The 20765-nt window shown below is 34.9% G+C and overlaps 3 protein-coding genes and 1 pseudogene across 5 annotated transcripts; 1 reads left to right on the top strand and 3 right to left on the bottom strand.

Annotated features, from left to right (window-relative positions):
- Positions 1-620: 620 nt before the first annotated feature.
- On the bottom strand, positions 621-2421 carry LOC123194175 (annotated as a pseudogene).
- Positions 2422-5110: 2689 nt separating this feature from the next.
- Positions 5111-6817, bottom strand: LOC123194176 (formin-like protein 7). The gene has a single exon (XM_044607335.1). It carries the CDS (start codon positions 6815-6817, stop codon positions 5111-5113), a length of 1707 nt encoding a protein of 568 aa, XP_044463270.1.
- Positions 6818-12062: 5245 nt separating this feature from the next.
- LOC123194773 (UBP1-associated proteins 1C) lies at positions 12063-16653 on the top strand. Its single transcript, XM_044608173.1, has 6 exons — positions 12063-12272; positions 12402-12476; positions 12887-13017; positions 15355-15862; positions 16045-16158; positions 16305-16653. The coding sequence occupies exons 1-6, from the start codon at positions 12186-12188 to the stop codon at positions 16365-16367; spliced, it is 978 nt and encodes a 325-aa protein (XP_044464108.1). The 5' UTR covers positions 12063-12185; the 3' UTR covers positions 16368-16653.
- A 229-nt stretch (positions 16654-16882) lies between these two features.
- LOC123194775 lies at positions 16883-20596 on the bottom strand. Of its 3 annotated transcripts, none has more exons than XM_044608178.1 (6): positions 20471-20525; positions 19556-19629; positions 18443-18559; positions 17671-17797; positions 17481-17598; positions 16883-17351 (listed from the first exon to the last, which is right to left on the bottom strand). In XM_044608178.1, exons 2-6 carry the CDS (start codon positions 19563-19565, stop codon positions 17298-17300), a joined length of 426 nt encoding a protein of 141 aa, XP_044464113.1. In that variant the 5' UTR covers positions 19566-19629; positions 20471-20525; the 3' UTR covers positions 16883-17297. The 3 variants fall into 3 exon arrangements, with proteins under 3 accessions (XP_044464113.1, XP_044464114.1, XP_044464115.1); XM_044608179.1 differs by having other exon boundaries at positions 19556-19632; positions 20471-20516; XM_044608180.1 differs by lacking the exon at positions 19556-19629 and having other exon boundaries at positions 20471-20596.
- Positions 20597-20765: the final 169 nt, after the last annotated feature.

A 20765-nucleotide genomic window follows, 5' to 3' on the forward strand; every position in this document is an offset into this window, starting at 1 on the left:
GTTGGCGATTGTACAGATGAAGAAGCACATATGTGCTGAAGGCATTTACGCTTGTGCATGAGGTTATGACTTTGAGATGTCCACGAACAAGGAAGTTATGCACGTGATGAGTGAGTACAACTGTACATAAGACATGTATGATAGTGTACTATGTCACGGTTAGGTTTGCCCATAAATGAGGAACCATGGTTAAAAAGCAGAGATGCACACCCGTAAAACTATGATGTATGACTGCATCTGAACAAAAGTTGAATGGACATGCAAAGTTTATACCCAAACTGTTCTTAGCAAAGCTCCACACCATTGCTAAGTTGGCGAAGCTCGTGGTCTGGGATGTTAAAATTACATTAGTGTTACTTTGCCATGGCTCTGCCCTCTGCAGGCTGTTCAACAATTTTTCTCAAATGGCTGCTGACAAAGAACTAATTGGTCAAGGAGTACTAGGAACAGCTTTTACGAGCACTTGATGTTTAAAAAATATGGCTACAAAGTGTTTTTTTTTTTTTTGTTTGAAAGTAAGGCTGCAAAGTATTACATGTATGATTCATTCTTACACTATCAAGTTCCATTTTATGAGGAACCTGTCCTGTGAACACAAATTAATTTAAACAGAATACCAGTAAAGGCCTAGAATCAAATTAATCTCATAAGACCGATGTGATTAAGAACAATAAGAATTGACACCTTTGACAAAAACAAATTCCTAATACTCCAGAGATGCAATCATCTTCAGAAGTAAGCATAGAGTGATATGCTTTTATCATCTGATGCGCTAGCAAGCCAACCTGCCCGAACACCAGTACCTCCCGGTGGACTAAACGACACTCCCCAAACTGGGTCTGTATGGTTGCTCATTGTCGGCACAGCAGCATTATTGCCAAGCTCCCAAAGCCTTACAGTTCTGTCACTTGATCCAGTTGCAATAGCTGCTCCGTCTGGGCTTGCACTTAGACCAGACATAGCTCCCACCAGACTTTTCCCCTCAGCATCATACATATGCGCATGAGGATCATCTGATGCAGAGACAAGAGCACAAGGATCACTAGGAGAATATATAAGAGAATGCACTGACATGCAATGGCCTTCCAGATGGTGCAGGAATTTAGAGGGGCAACATCAAAAACGGAAATAGTGCCATCCATTGAACCACAAGCAAGTCGGCTGCCATCTGGACTCCATGCAACCGATAGAACAAATTTCTTGCTGCTGCTTTTATCTGTAGGCTTGAGTCCTTCTGGACGTGGTTGACAGGGTGGCACTTAATTTCCATGTAGCAGTGTCCCAAAGCTTAATTGATGCACTACCCCCTTCAGCAACTGCAAGAGTGGTGCCCTGGTGGGAGAGCTACAGTTAGGCAACCTGTTTATAGAAGAAGATAAGCATGAACAACTGGCAATTTCCAAGAGAAAAAACGACCTTCTATCCAATGATATATGTTTCTATGGCAGTTTATGTTTTTTATAAGCTTACAGAGCCAATCACCCTAAACATAAACATTTACATAATAACTCAGTTTAAACAATATAGAAAAGACTAAATGAGGTCTTTGCCTATTTGACATTAGAAGCAGGTTTGAAAATCAAAATGACCTGCATTTTTCAGTAAACAAATCATTTCTGGGCTTAACACTTGCCTCACAGAAATCATCAGGGTAAAGGCACCAATGGTTTCAAATAATTTGACAACGATGAAGATGGATCCATTAATGCAGTTAATCATGGACATACGAAATTATCATAATTGTAAAGTTGGCACACAGTACCGCTTGATCCTTTGAAATTCCATAAAAGATAACAGGAAACACTCATGCATTGTGGACATAAATGGCTATTTTTTACGTTGCAAAAAACTGAAAAAAGGAAAGTAAAAATCATCATCGGACAAGAAATTAAAAAAATTTGGCTTCGAGGTAGTTACCTTCACGAAAAACAATAATTATACTCTGAAATGCATATCCCATAATTATTGCACAGATTAGTAGCGATAGTTGGAAATTGGAAAAACTAGAAAGTTACCTTGGGATCGAACTGCATCTGCTAAGCTTCAGAAGGAGGAGCTCCGAGAGCAGCAATAGTGGCGTTGGTATCAACATTAAACACACGAACGAAGCTCCCAAGAGAAGCTGAGGCAGCTTTAACACCAGACGGGTGAAACCACGTCTAAACAATGGCCGGTGTTGGTCCGCCCCAGCTCCAGCACGTCGGGCCTCCAAAGCTTGACGGACTCCTCTAAAGACCCAGTGTGTAAGAGAGCGGGTCCAGTATCTGTGGCGGGCACCCATGTGGCCGCCCAATCAGATTCGCCATGTGCATTCTCCGCTGATTTTAAACCAGCGAGTTTCCTCCATTTGGTGTATGCTTGGTAGTGGACTTGAATTTGGGCCTCTATTGGGGTTCTCGTTCTCATTGAACCCGCTTTCATAAAGTAAGAACGGTTTTTATTTGAACAATAATAAGGCCACAGGACTTTTTCCCCACGAATGTTTGGTTTATTTTTAAACTTTCATATGTTAAATTCAAAAATCTGAATATTCACTTATAAATTATTGAAGTTAACAAAGATTTTCACTTGTTAAGGTAAACTTAACTTTTTCTCTCAGGATTTTTTTTTTCCTACCATTTTTATCTTCGTCTGACTTCATCTTTTCACTCATTTTCTTTCTCTGTCACTGACGATGAAAGACAAAGAACGAAGAGCTGACATATTCGTGCAAATCAAAGAGAGTGATTTGTCTTCACTCTTACAACCCATCTTTGGTTCAATTCACATGGAGACGAATCGCATTCAACAAATGTCTCTTTTTTGTTTAAATCAGTCGAAGATGAATCGTTGAATCAAAACATCTTCAGTTGATTATTTGTTAAATGAGAGAGAGCACATCTTTGACGAATCATTTGTTGAATGAGAGAAAGTGAAGATGAATCGAGAAAGAACGAGTGAGAGTTTATGAAATCCCCCAATACTTTTGGCTCAATTCACCTTAACTAGGTCATCAAGAGTCTATCTTTAACTCCAACTATGATGGTGTGGATACAACTATTTTTACTCTCTTGGGATTAGTTATACACATGCTCTATCATAAAAAAATCTCTTCAAATCTTGAACTGAGATGACCCTTTGCATTCTTGCTTGCTCAGGTGAAAACATTCTCTATGCTCTAAAACTAAATAACTATATTGATTAGACTATGTCAAGGGAAAAATTCAACATCTTGGCCATGTGAGTATCACTGTGCAATTCACTCATCTACATCACTATAGATTGTTGAACTAAACTAGGCTTTACTACGAGCATATGCACCCTATTGTGAGTACTATGTCATATTATGGACTGTAGTGTCCTACTACAGACGATGTAAGGAGCATAAACTCATAAATGTCCCATCATAACAACCTGTATAACCTCAAGCCATGGTGACTTCCATCATGATGTAGGTTTGCACCCCATTTGTAAACATCACTTTGGCGTGAGTTATTTTTAACACGTTGTTAGTTCCTCACATATGTAGCATGTGTTTGCACACTGAAAATTAACCTCGTCAAACTCAAAGTTATAAGTTGCACATCGTAGATCAGTATTGTCACTTGGTGAGTTCAAGTCTACACCCTTGGTGTTGACAACATGACAACGATGCCATTGAAATTCAAGATGAAGCTACGTGGCAAAAGATATTTACTAGAAAACAAAGAAAGCTTATAATGAAGTTTCAAGCCTCCTTCTAGCATCAAATTATATATGCGGAAAATTGCACCAACAAAAAGTACACCAAATCAGTGACAATTAAAAGGTACACCAACATTAGTATTAGGATAGGAAAAAGATAATAATGACAAGTGTTTGATAAAAGTGCCAAAGTCCACAGTATAATTATTGATATAAAGGAAATTAATAACAAAATGATAACAAAAGCTCAAGTTGCCTTTTTGTTGTCAAATCTCAAATCCATAAGATTCCCAACTCGCTATTTATATTCATATCAAAGGAATTACATTTGACTAAATATAGTAATTATGATTGATAAAGCGGTAATTATCTCTTAAAAATAAAAAAAAGTAAATTATAAGAAGATAGTTTCATGATAATATGAAAGTTATTTTTACCGTTAAGTTATTATTAAGTTCATAGTATAAATTGTCTCGATTGTCTTATTATAAGGATTCTAGAAGGCAAATAACTTTTTTCAAGTTTTTATCTTTAATTTAAAATCACATTTTATTAGTAAGTATTTACTTAATTGGTGTTTGTTAGAGTAATTTTTAAAGGTTAATCTTGAGCATGATTTTCGACCGCTTTAACAAGTTAAATGGTGTATCAATCCTCACCGCTTTCATTGCTGGGGTAATGAATATAAATGGGACCTGGAAAGGGACATCCATTCTCATTCTCATTTCTATTTTTATGGTCAAATTAAGTTAGAACTAAATAGACCTCTTTTCTTTATTAATTTTCTCCTTTGGAATAATTGATTCTATTTTTGAAACCAATTGATGAAACGGGTAATAAAATGCAGAGAAATTCCAAATAACATTTTCACTGTTAACATCAAACAGTAGAATTATTTTATTATAACTCAAATCTTCATCTTCTAAAAGGGACTCCAAGACAGGGAAAAAAAAAACAAAGCACACTTAAAGCCCCATGTCATCACAGTTCATACTTAACCACAATCCTCCTCACATTCTCAGCTAAAGGCTCCAATAGATGAACAAAAAAGCATCATCAGAGCCCAAATACAATCAAACAATTCAAACCTTACAACAGAGAGCCAGCCAATTGGGTAAAAAAAAAAAAAAAACCACTTTCAGAGACCCCTAACCGCATGCAACTTTGATTTTTGCTTGATTTGACTTTCACTTAATTATTATATGGTCAATCTAATATGTGGCCAACATTATTTTCCAAGTAAAATAAGGTCCTGTTTCAGTAATATTAATATAAGTGTAGTATAGTATAGATTAACTTGTGTATTTATACTAACCAAATCAAACCATAAGAAACTTCAACTTCACTTTGTCACGGCCAACAGGTGCGAGCGCACCAAGAGACTGTGCGCTGCTGTGTGAACACTGGTCCAGCCTCTAATTGGGGCTGCTCATCTAGCTAATGGGTCTCAGCCCATTTTCTGCTTCTCTTTCAGTGAATTCATCTTCTCCAGTCTCCACCCATCTTTGTGCCTCGCAATGAAGGTATCAGCTTTAATGTTGACATCAGGACTCGGACAGCACACTGAGCCAACTCCATCTTCACCGTCCATCACTTCGACTTTCTCGTCTGTTGACTCCTTAGTTGACGGAACATCATTATCCACCTCCTCCAACTCAGGAGAGCTGCAACGAGAGTTTCGACCGCTATGTAAGCTGAGAAAATCCCCGCGTCCCACAAACTTAAATTCTTGAATTTTAAACGGAGGCGGTGGCGGTGGAGGCGGCACCGGAAGTAACGGAGACTGGTTCCCACTATTCAGATTATCTCCGTACGAATTGTTTGCTCTTGACGGCAAGGGTGGCTTGCCGCTTTTGGCCACATTTTGCCTCCTTGAAGGCGGCCGTGGCGGTGTTGTTGGAGCTGGTGGAGGAGGTGGAGGTGGAGGTGGAGGCAGATCCTGGCTCCTTCTCTTTGAGGAACGCGGTAGTGGAGGTGGCGGTGGAGCTGGTGGAGGGACTGAATGGACTTTTTTACTCTTGTTGCTCTTTTTAAATAGGTTTTGAAAGACTGATGAAGGATGTGAAGGGAGTGGAGGTGGCGGAGGTGGCGGCGATGGTGGTGGTACGGTTGTATATTGACGTGGTTCGGTTGGAGAATGAACAGACTTACCGTACTCCTCAAAAGTTTTTGTCCTGTGTTTCTTCTTTATTCTTTTTCTTTGATTATACAGTGAAGCGAAAACCATCTTAATCTCCTTGGTCGCATTACTTTTTCTACGTTCACTTTTTGTGTAGTTATGCTCCGATCTATACCCCATTTGCACGGGTGGCGGAGGAGGAGGTGCTTGTGGTGGCTGTGGAGGTGGTGGAGCGGCTGTTGGCTGCGATTTAACTTTGTCGCTATAACTAGCAGACTCATCTTTCCGACCAACACTTTGATATGCTCTGCTAGGTCTGCTACGAACTATAGGTGGCGGAGGTGGTGGAGGAGGAGGCGGCGGCGTCGGTGACTTTGGAGATGACACGTGCGAAGATCGAATTACAAAGGCATCTACAGGTATGTCCTTAACTTGAGAATATTCTTCAAAATCACTACTTGTTCTTCGCAGTACTTGTTGAGCACAGCTGTTATCTCCTCCATCAACATCTGAGCGATGCCTGTATTGAACATCAAAATCATCAAAAAACCGGAACCGATCTTCTCCGGTTTCCCACAAGCCGTCTTGTCTCAGATCTGGATAAGAGCTACAGCTCCTCCTCAACCGGGTAGAGCCATTTACCGATGAGCCCATAGGCCGATCGTAATTTTTTATATTTGAAAATTGATCGCCGAACCATGGTTGCGAATGTGGCTGGTTGACGTTCTTAACGTTGTTGTCGGTGTTTGATGCGTCGTCATTTCTTCTGGCGAAGATGCCACAGAGAATCGCGAACAAGACAAGGACTATGTTGAGGGAGTCCCAGCCTTTCTTGACAGTACCATAAGGTCTAATAATTTGCCAAGTTACAGTTAGAAATAGAGGAAGTATAAAAAAGAGGATGAGTAAAGCGATGATGGGTAAGATTACGATGAGAATTGGAAGAGGGAGGAGAGGAGCCGATGAGCGGCGGCGAGGCATGGAGGGGAACTTGGGCTGTGACCAGAATGGTGGTTGGTGTCCGTTTAAATCCATAACATAGCTTTTAGTTTCAGTTTGAGTTTGTGCGCGTTGCTTTAGGTTGTAGAGAAAGGCTTGAGAAACAGTAGGCTCCTAATAATAATTCTACACGTTTAAAAATAAAGTGGCGTAGCAGATGGATTGGTTTTCATTATTATTATTGTCCATTGAATGTGAATTATAATTACACTTAATTAAATCATTTAAAAATGATATAATAAATATATAGCTGTCTTTTTCATATATAGAATTATGTGTATATATTTTTATTATATAAATATATTTTTATATAATTAAATAATTTTAAATTAATAATAGAGTATCAGTAAATTATATAATAATATATTTATGTGTGAATTAATGGTATAATAAAAATGTGAAGTAATGATATATACATAATTTTATACATAAATAAATATATATCTCATTTGATTGTATAGTTGAAATTAAAGATAAAATAATATCAAATTATTCGACTATATATCATTATTTATATATAAAATTGTGCACATAATTTTATTAAAAAATATGTACGTATAACATTACTCAAAATTGATGGTGTAACAACTCAAGACATGATTTTTATGCATTCTAATATCAACAAAACCATACATATATGCTTCTTAATAGTATACAAATGGGGTATCAAATGATTGAATGATTTTGAATTAAAAATAAAATAACACTTAATCACATAATGACACATTATTTAACTATTTAATTATATACTCAAAAGTATATACACATAATATTTTTCTAATAATAATAAAAAAAAAGGTGTGGCATGGCCAAGAAATTGGGTACAAAACTACACTAAGTGATTACACCATATGAATTTTGAGCAATATTATGCGTACCATTTTTAACACTTTTAATATATAAATGCATACACACTTATATATGTTATTACATAATTTAATATTATTTAATCATATAATAATATATATAAATGAATATTTATTTATACGTACTAAATAACTATATATAATTTTATTAATGAATTTTTACGTGCTTTATGTTTTATGCTGGACAAAGTTCAAACTAAGAATTTACTAGTTCTTATACAACATCATTAGTCAATACAAAGACTATTACATAAACGAAACCGCTAACATCAAAGGGAAGTAATATTTGATTTAAGTAATATTTTATTATTAAATATAAAAAATATCATAAATATAAATTATTTTAAAATTATTAGATATAAACTGATATTATATTTAATAAAAATAAATAATTATTATGTTTAGTTAAATATAATAAAATAATACTACTATATTATTTTATTTAAATTTTTGTGGTATAATTATTTTAACATATATTTTATAGTATTTATTATATTAACTAAAAATAAAAATATTTTAATCATAAAAAATTAATAAATAAAAATAAAATTATAATAAAAATAAGATTCCTTAGTAATCTTTAATAATTAGGGTGAAAGTGATAATCAGACTTTCACTTATATTAATGATTATATTACTATTGATAATTAAAAATTATTATAATATTTTATTATTAATAAATAAAACAAAATAGTATAAATAATAAAAAATAAATATTTATTTACCGCAAATGAAATAAACCCTAAGTCTTTCTATGGATGAAAACTTTCAAATCCCATCATAGATGCAATGTCGGGATCAATTTCAGTATTCTCTTCCACTTCTCCTGGTAAACCCAACAATAGAAGAACAACGGTAATAGTTTACCAGTATGATGAGAATTGCCAATTCAATTATACCAAACCATTTATAAATACGAAAAAAAAAAGGCCAAACGGCTATTTCCCACCCAAGGTTTAGCGTTTTCTCAAATGTCCCCCCTTTAAATATGGAAACACCAAACACCCACCCATGACCGGTTAGATTTAACCAAACCCTAACGGTGGTAGGGGTAAAATCGTCATTTTTGCTATAATATTAAAAATAAACTAAAATAGAATCTAATTTTGCCCCCCTAAACTTTAAAAACTAAAATTTTCCCCCAGCCTAAGTTTTAAAAAATCGCAGTTTCACCCTAGGGTTTGGTTTTGAAATCTCCGGCGACCGTTCCGGCTCCGTCGCCGACGGTCTCTCCCTCCCGAAGCAGCCTCTCCTTCCGGCGAATGCTTTCCTCCCATTTGGAGGCTCGATCGGCGTCGGAAACGGGAAGAGGGACGAAGAACTTCGTCGGGGAAGACGAAGTTCTTCGTCTTCGTCTTCGTCTTCCCCGACGAAGTTCTTCGTCCCTCTTCCCGTTTCCGACGCCGATCGAGCCTCCAAATGGGAGGAAAGCATTCGCCGGAAGGAGAGGCTGCTTCGGGAGGGAGAGACCGTCGGCGACGGAGCCGGAACGGTCGTCGGAGATTTCAAAACCAAACCCTAGGGTGAAACTGCGATTTTTTAAAACTTAGGCTGGGGGAAAATTTTAGTTTTTAAAGTTTAGGGGGGCAAAAAGAGATAAAATTTTTAGGCGTTAGGGTTTGGTTAAATCTAACCGGCCATGGGTGGGTGTTTGGTGTTTCCATAGTTAAAGAGGGGGACATTTGAGAAAACGCTAAACCTTGGGTGGGAAATAGTCGTTTGGCCAAAAAAAAAACCTAAGTAGCACAAGAGAACCATGTTACCTAGAGCAGACAATTCATGTCATTGGGTTGTGTAAGTTCAGGTTTTATATTAAAGAATCATATCGAAGTTTTTAAACCCTAACGTAACTTGATCCGAAATTATTTATTATTTTCATTTTTTTTTAAAGTTTTTATTGTTTTAATTTTTTAATCAAATTATTCTAATATATTATTAATAAAACACACAATATAATATTTTGTTTTATTGATAAATTGTTTAAAAATTTATATATTAAGACTTTGAAAACAATCGATAATCTAACTAACAAAATCAAATTTTTACAATTTAATAATAAAATAAAATATTTAAATCAAAATAAACAATAACATGAGTAATTATAATTATATAAAGATATAATTATATGTAATATATAAAAAATTCAACTATTATTGACATTATCTTTTAATATTTCTATAATTTATTTCTAATCATTTCTAATTTAAGTAATATTTCTTGAAAATATTTAAATTAATTTAGATCGTATCAAGTTACTCTCATGTAAACTTTAATATTTTTCATTTAATTTCAAATCGTGTCAGATTGACTTAAAATAAATTTTATATTAAAAAACTCAATCTTAATTTTATATTTTTCAAATCGTATTATGTTATATTAATAAATTAGGTTAAAAACTGTCTGCTCGTTACCCCTAAGCTTAGCTCCAACCTGTTCAACCTATGTTTCATTTTAGCTCTCCTAAGTTGAATTAACAAATAAGTTCAAGTTAACTCGGTTTGAATATAAAGACAGCCATGAATAACGTGTATAGGAAACCCACGTGTGCTGCATAAGCATGAGAAGTAGCAGAAGCAAAATTATAAGAAAAGGAATGAATGTGTTGTAAATGTAATGATCGTAGTGTGGGTGTAATAATTTAAAACGCAAAATCATTGCTTTTGGGTTTCACTTTTTCACAAAAGAATGCAAATTTCTCCTTTCTACTTTCTTTTTTTTTCTTACAACCAATCCCACTGCTGTTGAACTGTGGAGCACGAGAAACGACGGATCCATTCACCGTCCAATAATTTACCTCAGTCCATTTCGAGCACACATGTTTAAATATAAAAAACATAATCTTAGAATGCCTAGAAATTAAGATATATATAGTTTATTGCCATCAAAAATATATTTAAACATGCACCCAAGTCACTAAATCCTTTGGCCTTAATAAAATAAATAAAAGGTGCACCCAAGTTACTCTTAAAGCTCACTCCCTTAAGAATCCTAGAACGCTGAAAAATGACGAAAAAACTTTTAGCGGTGCAGTGTTAACTTCCTACCGAGAATGTTACGCAAGTATTACCATTGCCCTTAAAACTTCGAACCATTTGCAGAGAATAACCCTTAAATCTCTTGTCATGCAATTGCCACCCAGATCCAAATCTGGCTTTTTAGTTTACTGATATATATGTATATACATATAAAGCAAGCGTAACAATTACTTGTCTTCGAAAATGATAGCAAAACAACGACACCAACAGAATTTCTGGGCAAAAGATATAATTTGCAGCATAGCGCTTATCTTGTTCCTGCCCCACTTTTCATATAAAATTTGGCCATGAAAGCCCCGCCCCGCCCAGCTTTTGTTTTGAAAAGCCACTTCACTCCTTGTGCAAAAGCTCCATCAGAGGACACTTTCGCATAACTTGTTTTTGCTGTGTTTGCTTGTTAGGATTTCAAGTATAAAATATAAAATTTGAATCCCACGACAAAAAGTATAGCTTCTGATGTACAATTTATATAATATTAGACTTTCCAAACTTAATAGCTAAGGTTCATAACTTTGCTCCGGTGGTGGGTGGCGCGTGGAGTGAGTCTGAAAGGAATTGTTCAAGTAGGGACTCTTAAGAGAAGAAAAGATCTAGAAATAGAGGGACCGGTTGGAAAAGGACATCCACGGCCACCAAGAAGGAAGAGTCCCTCAAGTTTCGGCTACCAAAAAAAGATCTAGAAATAGAGGGGCCTGTTCTTTTCTCCCACATTCGTTTTTTTAATATCCGGTCGCTTTCAATTCAGCTTTCATTTCTTTTGTTTATGGATGCATAAATATTTACACTTGTCAGTGCAATGGGCCGACTCAACTAGTCAATGGAGTCAATTCAGGGTGGAACTCGCTAATTTTGTGAAGACAATGGTCCTATCTTGATCGAGGAGGAACAAAATCCTGCCAGGAATATCTACACTCAAGTTTCTTGAGCCAACCCAAGGAGCTACATCTTCAAAATTTCATCGTTGTTTGTTCAAAACGCTCTCAGTCGTAGCGTTTTGTTTATACTTTCTCAATAAAACTTTTGAATTCAATCTAAGATATCGTTCCCCGTTTCTTTTCATTTATTCATTTATCAGATCCAGAAATTTCCAAATCCAGACCTCTTCTTTTGGGACCAAATAAATTTTAACACTAAGATAAATTCGAATTATAAATTCAAATTAAATTATGAGTTTCAAATTTTTCTCTTAAACATTTATTCTAATTAGCTCGATGAACCCAAACCATTTTTTAAAATCATTTAAATCGAATTTAAATTATTTTATATTTAAATTTAATCCAATTTTAATTTACCACTCCCAGCGACACTTTTAACATTTTGAAACACTCTGCACAGACTTAAAACGACGCGTTTGGGAGCCGCGTATGCATGTACACTAGGTAGCAGTACTTGTATTTTACAACAAGTCTAGAACCTTCTAAACCCCTTGCCCAATCGGAGAGAAAACCCTAGATTTGTTGGACCCTCAATCCTCTTCTTTTTCCTTGCTTAGCCGAAGAACAAATGGTGTGGTTTCAGTGCGAAGACTGCGGTGAGAACCTCAAGAAGCCAAAGCTTCCCAATCACTTCAGGATTTGCTCTGCCTCCAAGGTCGCCTGTCCTTTTTCTTTTATTCAGAAATTCACTTCTGTTTGGTTGCTAAGAACATTTGGATTATGAATTTTCGTCAATCGTTTTGATTATATTTTATTATTTGATTTTTTTTTTTTAAATTATTAGCTATCTTGCATCGATTGTGGAGAGATATTCGGGCAGCAAAATGTTCAGAGCCACACACAGTGCATTACTGAAGCGGTGCGTTTTCTTTCCCGTTTTTCTAATGTTTCTTATGTATTAGTAATCAAATTGAGCTTGATTATGTTTACCATTTGTTTAAAATTTCTGTTGCTTTGTTTGTCTCATTAGATCATTAAGAGTTCTTTGTTACTTATGGAATTAATGCGTTTGTTCAACCATTTCTTTTAGTATTAGAAACTATTTTCCCGAGCTTTGTAGAAATTGCTATGAATGTGTAGTGTGATGGTGGACCTTAAACTTAATACGCAGTTTCTCTGTATTGGTAATTCCAGATGAATGGGTTTTACATAAATTGGTTCATGCTTCCAGGATTTATTAACGTGCTATATTTGAATAATGAGGGTGCATTTATGATATCTGGATGGGTAATGACATCCGCCTCATTTTTCTGGGAATTTTTTTTTTAGGAGAAATATGGTCCTAAGGGCCAAAATAAAGTTTCAAATGGTACCACTCCTAAGTCTAACAAGGACTCAAAGCAAAAACCTGAAGTTGATATAAATGTTGGGCTATCTGAACAACCTCCATGGTTTTGTAGGTATGTATTTTTTTCTCTAATTTATTTATTTTTTTGGTTACTTATGGTTAGTATTATAATGTTAAAGAACACTGAAGTATTTACATGTAAGCTCCACTTGTGTGAATGGGCATATGTGAAAGCAGCTAGTGATTCTTCTGAAATGCATTCTTTAGGTCTACTTAGTAATTGATTATCATGTTTAGCATTGTAAATATTGTTAGCATCTTGCTTGTAAATTTCAGGACTCGGTCCACTAGGTTTTATGTTTGATTTTTCTGGGTTTAGTGTTGATTCATTTATACTTTGTTCGGTGGGAGGAAGGAGGCAGTGAAGAAGGAAGGGGATACAGGGGAGACCGATTTCACTGGTTGGTTAAAAAAAAAAAAAAACGATTTGGAAGAAAGGGGATGGAGGTCCAAACCTCAATTTAGCTCTCTCATTTATGAGATGGAAAGGGATGGGAAAATGAAACTCGATAAATATTTTCTCTATTCCTAGGTAAAATATAGGTACAAATTATCACACGCATACAAACACACATAAGACTAATCTGTTAGATGCACCAAAATTTTGGAAAACTTGGACCTTAAATTTTGAAAGTTGATTTAGATGAATGGTTCAATGTTTCATGTATGTACTTATAAAATAAAATAAAGTTGTTTGATGTTAGACAATTTAGATGAAAGGTAGGGGACAAAGTTGGAGTCATTTGGGATTAAAAGGAAAGCCCCTCTACCTCTTAAAAACAAAACCAAATGAATCTAAAAACTCTTTTCAAGACCTGTCATCTCTCCTTCTCCTCACAGTTCTTTCCCTAATCCTCTATAAGTTGTCCCCAAAACTCTTGGGAGGGATTCTGAGGATGAATATGGCATTCATAGCGATTGCAATGTAACAGATGGGCATGCAAAAGAATATTCTTTTTTCTTGTTAGAAACAATGTCCATGAGTGATAACCATTCAAACTAGTATTTGCTTGATGTGTCTAAAGTATAAATCAACTTTTCTGATAGGTACCTAGAAAAGTTTTAGCGGGTCATCATCAACAAATTATCACTGTTTGTTCATTTATGGTTAGACAAAACATATTTAATTGTTGATTTGCAATATTAACCTCTTATTTTGAATGTAATTCCTTTAAATACTCTTTAAGTTTTTGATTTTTGGACATGAAATGAATGGAAACATCTGGTCTAGATATACCCAATATAGACCTCAATTAGTCCATTATAAACGGGGAAGGATCATGAGACCACATGAATTGACAGTTGAATTAAATTTAGCATGTATAATTCATCCTCCTTAGAATTGATAGTCTCAACTGTTCACAATTGGTGGCTTTAACACTAATAGATGGGCAATCAGGTTTTATGTCCATTATAAAGTACCGAAAAATAGTTTTTCTTCCTTTTACCGAGTTTCCAGGGGTGTGCACGGTTCGATTTGATGCAGTTTGAGAGATTTTTTAAACAAAATTGAAAAAAATGGTTTGAAAAATTTTCAAACCAAACTAAAAAAATACTAGTTGGAATTATGATTTGAATCATAATTATCAATATTCTACGATACGATAAAGGTGAAAAACGATGCATATTATAAAAGTGTATCGAATTAATATGCTACAATAAATGTATTACACAATACAATATGTATCTTACGATATAATATAAATAATCGATATATTTTTTTAGAGAAAATAATAGTGCAGTAGGGGCGTATGTGAAAATTTTGAAAATGTTAAGGTTGTTCGTAATGTTTTTCTAAATTATGAGGTGGCAATTATGATATTTTATTAGTATTTTATTTTTTTAATTTTTAAAAGACGTATTATACAATACGATACATGATTCAACTATCATGGTTTGAATATTTTAAAATCATTTTTTTAATTATATATATATCATTTTATAAAATTAATTGAATTATAATTTTTTAAAAGATTATATACATATGTAAAATAAATATAATATATATATATATACATATAAAAAAATGACAAAATAAATATGAAAAAAAATAAATTATACACTTAATTGCTTATTGAAAAATTCTGTTATACAAAGATATATATATATGTATTCTAAAAAAAATACAATTTACAGTTTGTTTCGGTTTGAAAATTGCCTAAACCAGAACCTAAACTGAAAAAACTGGTTTTGAAAATTTTCAACCAAAACCAAATTGTAATTTTTAAGCGGATCGGTTTGGTTTTATAGTTTGAATCAAATTATGTACACCCCTACAAGTTTTTACAATTTGAATGCATAAAACTCAGTTTGTAAATGTGTATTTGCAACTGTATCTCCTCTTGTGTTTAGGATCTGAATCACTGCTTTCCTTTTTTCTTTTTTGTAGCCTTTGTAACACCAAAGCTACCAGTAGGCAGACCTTGCTTCTTCATGCCGATGGAAAGAAGCACAGAGCAAAGGCCAGAGCACATCATGCTGCTAATCAACCCAAACAGTTGGAAGAAGCTCCAGATATGAAGCTTTCAATGGAAAACACTTTGAAGAGTGAAGTTTCCTACAATAAACTTGTAGACGAACCAAAAATGCAAGACTTTCATACAGATGAAACGGTGCATATAAATTCTGAAACAGTGGATGGAAACTTGCCATCTAGTAAAAAGAGAAAACACCAGGCATCTAAAACAGATGGTACGAGGAAAAAGGCTGGGAGTGAGGCTTCAGGTGAAGGCAATGGGGAAGTGATCCAGGCAGAAGACGCAGAGATGTCATCAAAGAAAGTTAAAAACAGTGAACCTAAAGAAGACAAGTTGGCTGAATGTAGACCTACCAACACCTGTGAAGACTTTAAAACAGACGTAAAATGGAAGAAGTTGATCAAGTCAGCCCTGAAAACTGTATGTATTTTTTTTATAATATCTTAAACTGCTGCATCTCAATCATATTTCAATATGGTAATTATTCAAGGTTGTAGTTGTATGTGATCTTCACATCTGATGTTCCTGAGATAAACTTGCTGGGATTGCGTAGTTATCCCTAAACCTGCATTTACCTTTTGTTTGTGGTTTTTGTGAAACAGAGTTCAGGTGGAGTTGTGAAGTTGAAGAAACTGAGAAAACTTGTCCTGAAGTCTCTCCAGGAATCTGGCATCCAGGGAGATAAAACACAGCTCAGTAATATGCTTGATCAAAAGGTCAGTCTACTGAAGGGTAGTGTGTTTTTGTTTCTTTTTCCTTCATTGTTATCTTGTTATGTTTTATGTTAAGAATTATTACTTTATCAACAAAATTGTTACAGTTCGTATAATGAGTTTCTGTTTGATTGTGGGTTGGTGCACAGATCAATTCAAGCTCCAGGTTCTCTGTTGATGGCAAATATGTCCGTCTTGTGGCCAAAAATTGAAAGTTTTTGGGAATTGGAGTAATTTTTTTAATTCTATTGATTTCTCCATTGGTTAAGAACTTAACGAATACCTTAGGCAGTTCTTGTTTCTCGTTTGGGCTAAGATATATATCCGGTATTCGATGGAGCCCAGGCCTTGTTCTATTCTTCTGCACGTTCTGTGCTAGAGAAATTTTGCAACTTTCATGACAATTTTGATGCGAGCTTATAAATTTTGTTCTTGTCCTTTTTTGCTATACATTTAAACATTGGAAAAGGGTTATAGAGTGGACTTCTTGTCTCCTGATCTATGTTCGTTATGTTAGGCTGAATTTTGATAAGAATTAATTGCAATTTTAGCCCTGAGGTACTGCATTATAGTTTTCTCCTCTAGTATTTGGGATAATGTCATTTATACTGTATTTTAGTTGCAGTTTTTCATTATAGAACTTGTCATACAATCCTTAAGAAAAACAGACAAAAATTTTCAGTAGGAAAGAACTGGAACAAAATTCTTAAATGTATTTGCAGAACACTTTTGACACAAATTGGAACTGACACTCCTCAAATTTGCGTATATTATTGCGACAAAGTTTTACAACAAATGGCATTCTTGTATTACATACCAACATATAACAACAAATTCCATAACTAATCTCATCAACTCAAATTTCACCTGCTTATGAAGTCCAACAGTAAAACTTCCCCTGTAAACGGAAGGACTTTCCACTAGTAAACTACGTCCACAAGGGATTTAACTTGTGTGACTGAAGTTTTATGAATAAATAGCCATCACAAATGCAGGGAAAAGTTTTGTAAAACCTTAGTTTCTGCTCATGACCCAGCATTCTTATCTATGGATGCTGGCACTTTCTGGCTGTTCGACTTTGTATTTTTGTGTCAACATGTATGGTATAGAAGTGTTAAAGGCACAGTCGGAATTTGAACCAGCTACAGCAGTTGAAAAGCCACTACGACCAACAACACAACAGAGCATCCCATTGCCTGCAGCAACAATAACATAAAAATAACAATTTTAATCTGTTTGCAGATGATGCAAGTATTACATTAGATAAATGAGCTCAAAGGAAAAAAATAATATGATCTATCTTGAGAGAGAGAGAGAACTCTTACAGCAAATGCAGAAGCAGCAAGGCCTGCTCGCTCCCTCGGATCTTTTCGATAGTAATTTCCAAAATAAAGGAATGTCGCATAGTACCACATCAGTGGAAAAAGGAATCCCAAAAGAAAACTGTAACAACAAATATGACCATGAGATTAAGAAAAAAGGTATCAGCAAGAATGAAAAATGAAAAATACTCACGAAAACCATCCAATTCCACAGCCAAAGCATGGAAGAGGCTTATCGTAGATCCCTATTTGGAAGTCCTCTGGATCTCCAATGAGGGTATATTTGCCTTTGTCCCGAGTAGTAGCATCTGGTATTTGCCCTACCATCACCAACATGCCTTTTAGCACACTGGATAAACATTTATTTTTGGCTGGGACAAACATTTGATAAAAAGCACAAGTTGCTATGAAGATGTACCGAATCAAAGAAAACATAAGGTCTGACAGTGGACCAATCGTGGACAATTATTTCTAACTCCTTTTTCTACACTGGTATTATAAACTTGTAAGGACAAACAAGCAGTAGAATTCAAAAGAAAAAATGATGCAATTGAAAGAGGAACATAAAAAACTGTGATGTGCTGATTAAATTACATTGCATGCGGAGAAGGGATTAAACAACAGATCATACTGAAATTATGGTTAACTAATGAATATTGAATTTTTCTGTTCCATGTGATCACATCTTAAAATAAGACACTTGCCTGTAGAGCCAAGCACCAGTTCATAGAATTTTAACAAGATCCTACATATAAAACTGAAGCACCAGTTCATGAGATTTTAACTTCAGTAGCAGACAAGAATGGATAACAAATGCATATAAGACAAACAATTTGGAAATGAATAGAGAAAATAAGCAAGAAATATAATCCACTATAGACATGGAGAGAAACATATATGTTTGTGGCAGGATAAGCGACAAAACTACATATGGAATGCGCATAGGGTCCTTGCCAGATCACTACCTTTAAATACAGAATAATATCGTGCAGATGGCCTCAAAAGATCGAGATGCTTATCAGAGACTGATTTCACCAACTCAGGGCCATCATTCGAACCTCCTGGCTCCTCCATAGTAGTATCTGCAGTAACATGAAGTGATGGTTTACAGTTAGTAAGTATGAAACTGTACCTATCTTTTCGTATAATCATTCTGTTCCTTCTACTTCTTCAAGTGATACATTGTATATGGGCATAAAAGCTACCCATTATATTTTATTACCATCTAGAAGTTGTGTGAACCTATATATACTCACTAATACTCCAGCCCTAGCAAATAAATATAATCTAGATATATCTTCATCTATGAAATTTGTGTATCCATTTCAGACACATAAACTGGGAAACAGACAAGGTAACAGATATATATGTTATTAACTCTAGCATCCAGTGATTGGTAGCTTGGTAACCGAGAAACTTTTAACCAAATGCAAAATCATATTAACATTAACATCATGAAAGATCTTACAAGGAAATGTGTTCAGCTCTTCAACTACTCTACTGATAAATGTTGTATCAGCTAACATGGAGTTCCTGATTTTATAATATTACATTTCATTTAATCATCCCATGTGAAACATAGTGCCTTACACCAGCTTATATGATTAAGTCATCAAGTTCTCTGCCATGGTAAAGGAATGTGAGTAGGGCTAGATTCGAACCAAGCCAGCTCGAGCTCGAGCTCGAGCTCGGCTCGGTCGAGCCCTAAACGAGCCGGTCTTAGCCGAGCTGGAACTACTCGTTAGATTTTCTAATTAAAATTTTTGATACAAAACGACGTCGTTTTGATCAATACGTATTAAAACAACGTCATTTTGCTAACGAAAAACAAGCCGAGCTAGAGCTCGGCTCGGTTGAGCACGAAACGAGCCGGCCTTAGCCGAGCTCGAGCTCGGCTCGAATCCAACCCTTAATGTGAGAATTTATCTTCAAGTCAATTTGGAAAAAAAAAAGAATATACCAGAAGAGTTATATTACACCTATTGTGCTTCTACATTAATCATTCAAATGGCATGCATCCGTTCACAAAAAGGAAAAAAAAAGTGAAAAAATAGTCAGAGGCAAGAAGAGTCAAGTACTTTGGCCCATGTTGCTGAAGCAAATATATCTGAGCAGATGATACACAAAGATGTTTTTTCACCCAAAAAAGTTCCTGCTTCAAAAGATAAAGGAGCGTTTGAGTTTTCATATTTCATATTACATGCCATGATCTACTAACACTAGCGTTCTTCATTTAATACTCAATCATTCTCTAAAGAAATTGAAAGAAAGCTAAAGAAAGTGTATACAAAGTAAACTAATAGCTAAGTCTTCACCAATTCTCTACATTCACTAGTTAAAGAGAGGTTATTGTTATTAACTTTAAATAAAAATAACTTGTCATCATTTTCTTTTTCCTCAAAGCTAGACAATGCAAGGAAATATCACTACATTAAACTAAACATCATTACATAACTTAAAAATTACAGCTAACATTGCAGAAAAATTAATCACTACAACATAGTTTGCTTCTAATACATTGAACGAAAAGGCAGCGAACTCCTAAAATTAGGCTTCCAAGAGCCAAAGAAATAGTGGGTACAACACAATATTGCTTTTACCAGTCTATCCACGAAGCATGTATGCTCCAGTATACATAAAAAGTCAATACCCTACTCTAAGAAAATTGTCTTTCACCCCAATCCTCATTGATCGAAATTCACCAATAATTATTAAGAAAAAAAGAAAGTAACAGGCAAATTGTCTTTCTTTCTTTCTTTTTTTTTCCCCTTCATTTAGTTTACTGTTTGCTAATTTCTATACAAATATGGCACAATCAAATGAACTGACAACATCAGTCAGTTCAACAAAAAGACAATATCCAAAACCAAGCAAAGACTCACCGTAAACACACAAGAAAATCAACAAAACAGAAAACAGAAACACTCCCAAGTAAAAAAGAAGAAGGCAAATACAAAGCTAGCAAAAGAAAATTTAAAGAAAAGGAAGCTTGCCAGAGAGAGTCGGATTGATGTTTGTTAATGTTGAGATGAAGAGAAGAAAAGAGAAGAGAAGAGAAGGGTGCCTGTTGTTGTATGAAATGTTTTAATGGGTTGAGGGGTGTCATTTTGTGCCCATATTTTATTTAATGATCAGGCAAGACAAGTAGTTGATTTCTATTGATTTGATTATTCCATGCTAATAATAGATGTATTTTTATCATGCTGCAAGGCTTGCCGTTGCCGGCGATGAACGGTTGATTGTCATCTATACGACTCAGATGAAAAGCGAGAAATCCTCCACCAACCC

This window comes from Mangifera indica, chromosome 13, assembly GCF_011075055.1.
Source record: "Mangifera indica cultivar Alphonso chromosome 13, CATAS_Mindica_2.1, whole genome shotgun sequence".
In the NCBI taxonomy this organism is placed as follows: Eukaryota; Viridiplantae; Streptophyta; class Magnoliopsida; order Sapindales; family Anacardiaceae; genus Mangifera; species Mangifera indica.

Bases quoted from the DNA above. Each gene is read 5' to 3' on its own strand.
- LOC123194176 (XM_044607335.1), bottom strand. From the start codon at position 6,817: ATGGATTTAAACGGACACCAACCACCATTCTGGTCACAGCCCAAGTTC.
- LOC123194775 (XM_044608178.1), bottom strand. The intron at 17,798-18,442 runs GTAGTGATCTGG...TGGTGATGGTAG, and splicing joins ATATTATTCTGTATTTAAAG to GGCAAATACCAGATGCTACT. The intron at 17,352-17,480 runs GTAAGAGTTCTC...TTGTTGCTGCAG, and splicing joins TTGCTGCTTCTGCATTTGCT to GCAATGGGATGCTCTGTTGT.
- LOC123194773 (XM_044608173.1), top strand. From the start codon at position 12,186: ATGGTGTGGTTTCAGTGCGAAGACTGCGGTGAGAACCTCAAGAAGCCA. The intron at 12,477-12,886 runs GTGCGTTTTCTT...TTTTTTTTTTAG, and splicing joins CACAGTGCATTACTGAAGCG to GAGAAATATGGTCCTAAGGG. The intron at 16,159-16,304 runs GTCAGTCTACTG...GTTGGTGCACAG, and splicing joins GTAATATGCTTGATCAAAAG to ATCAATTCAAGCTCCAGGTT.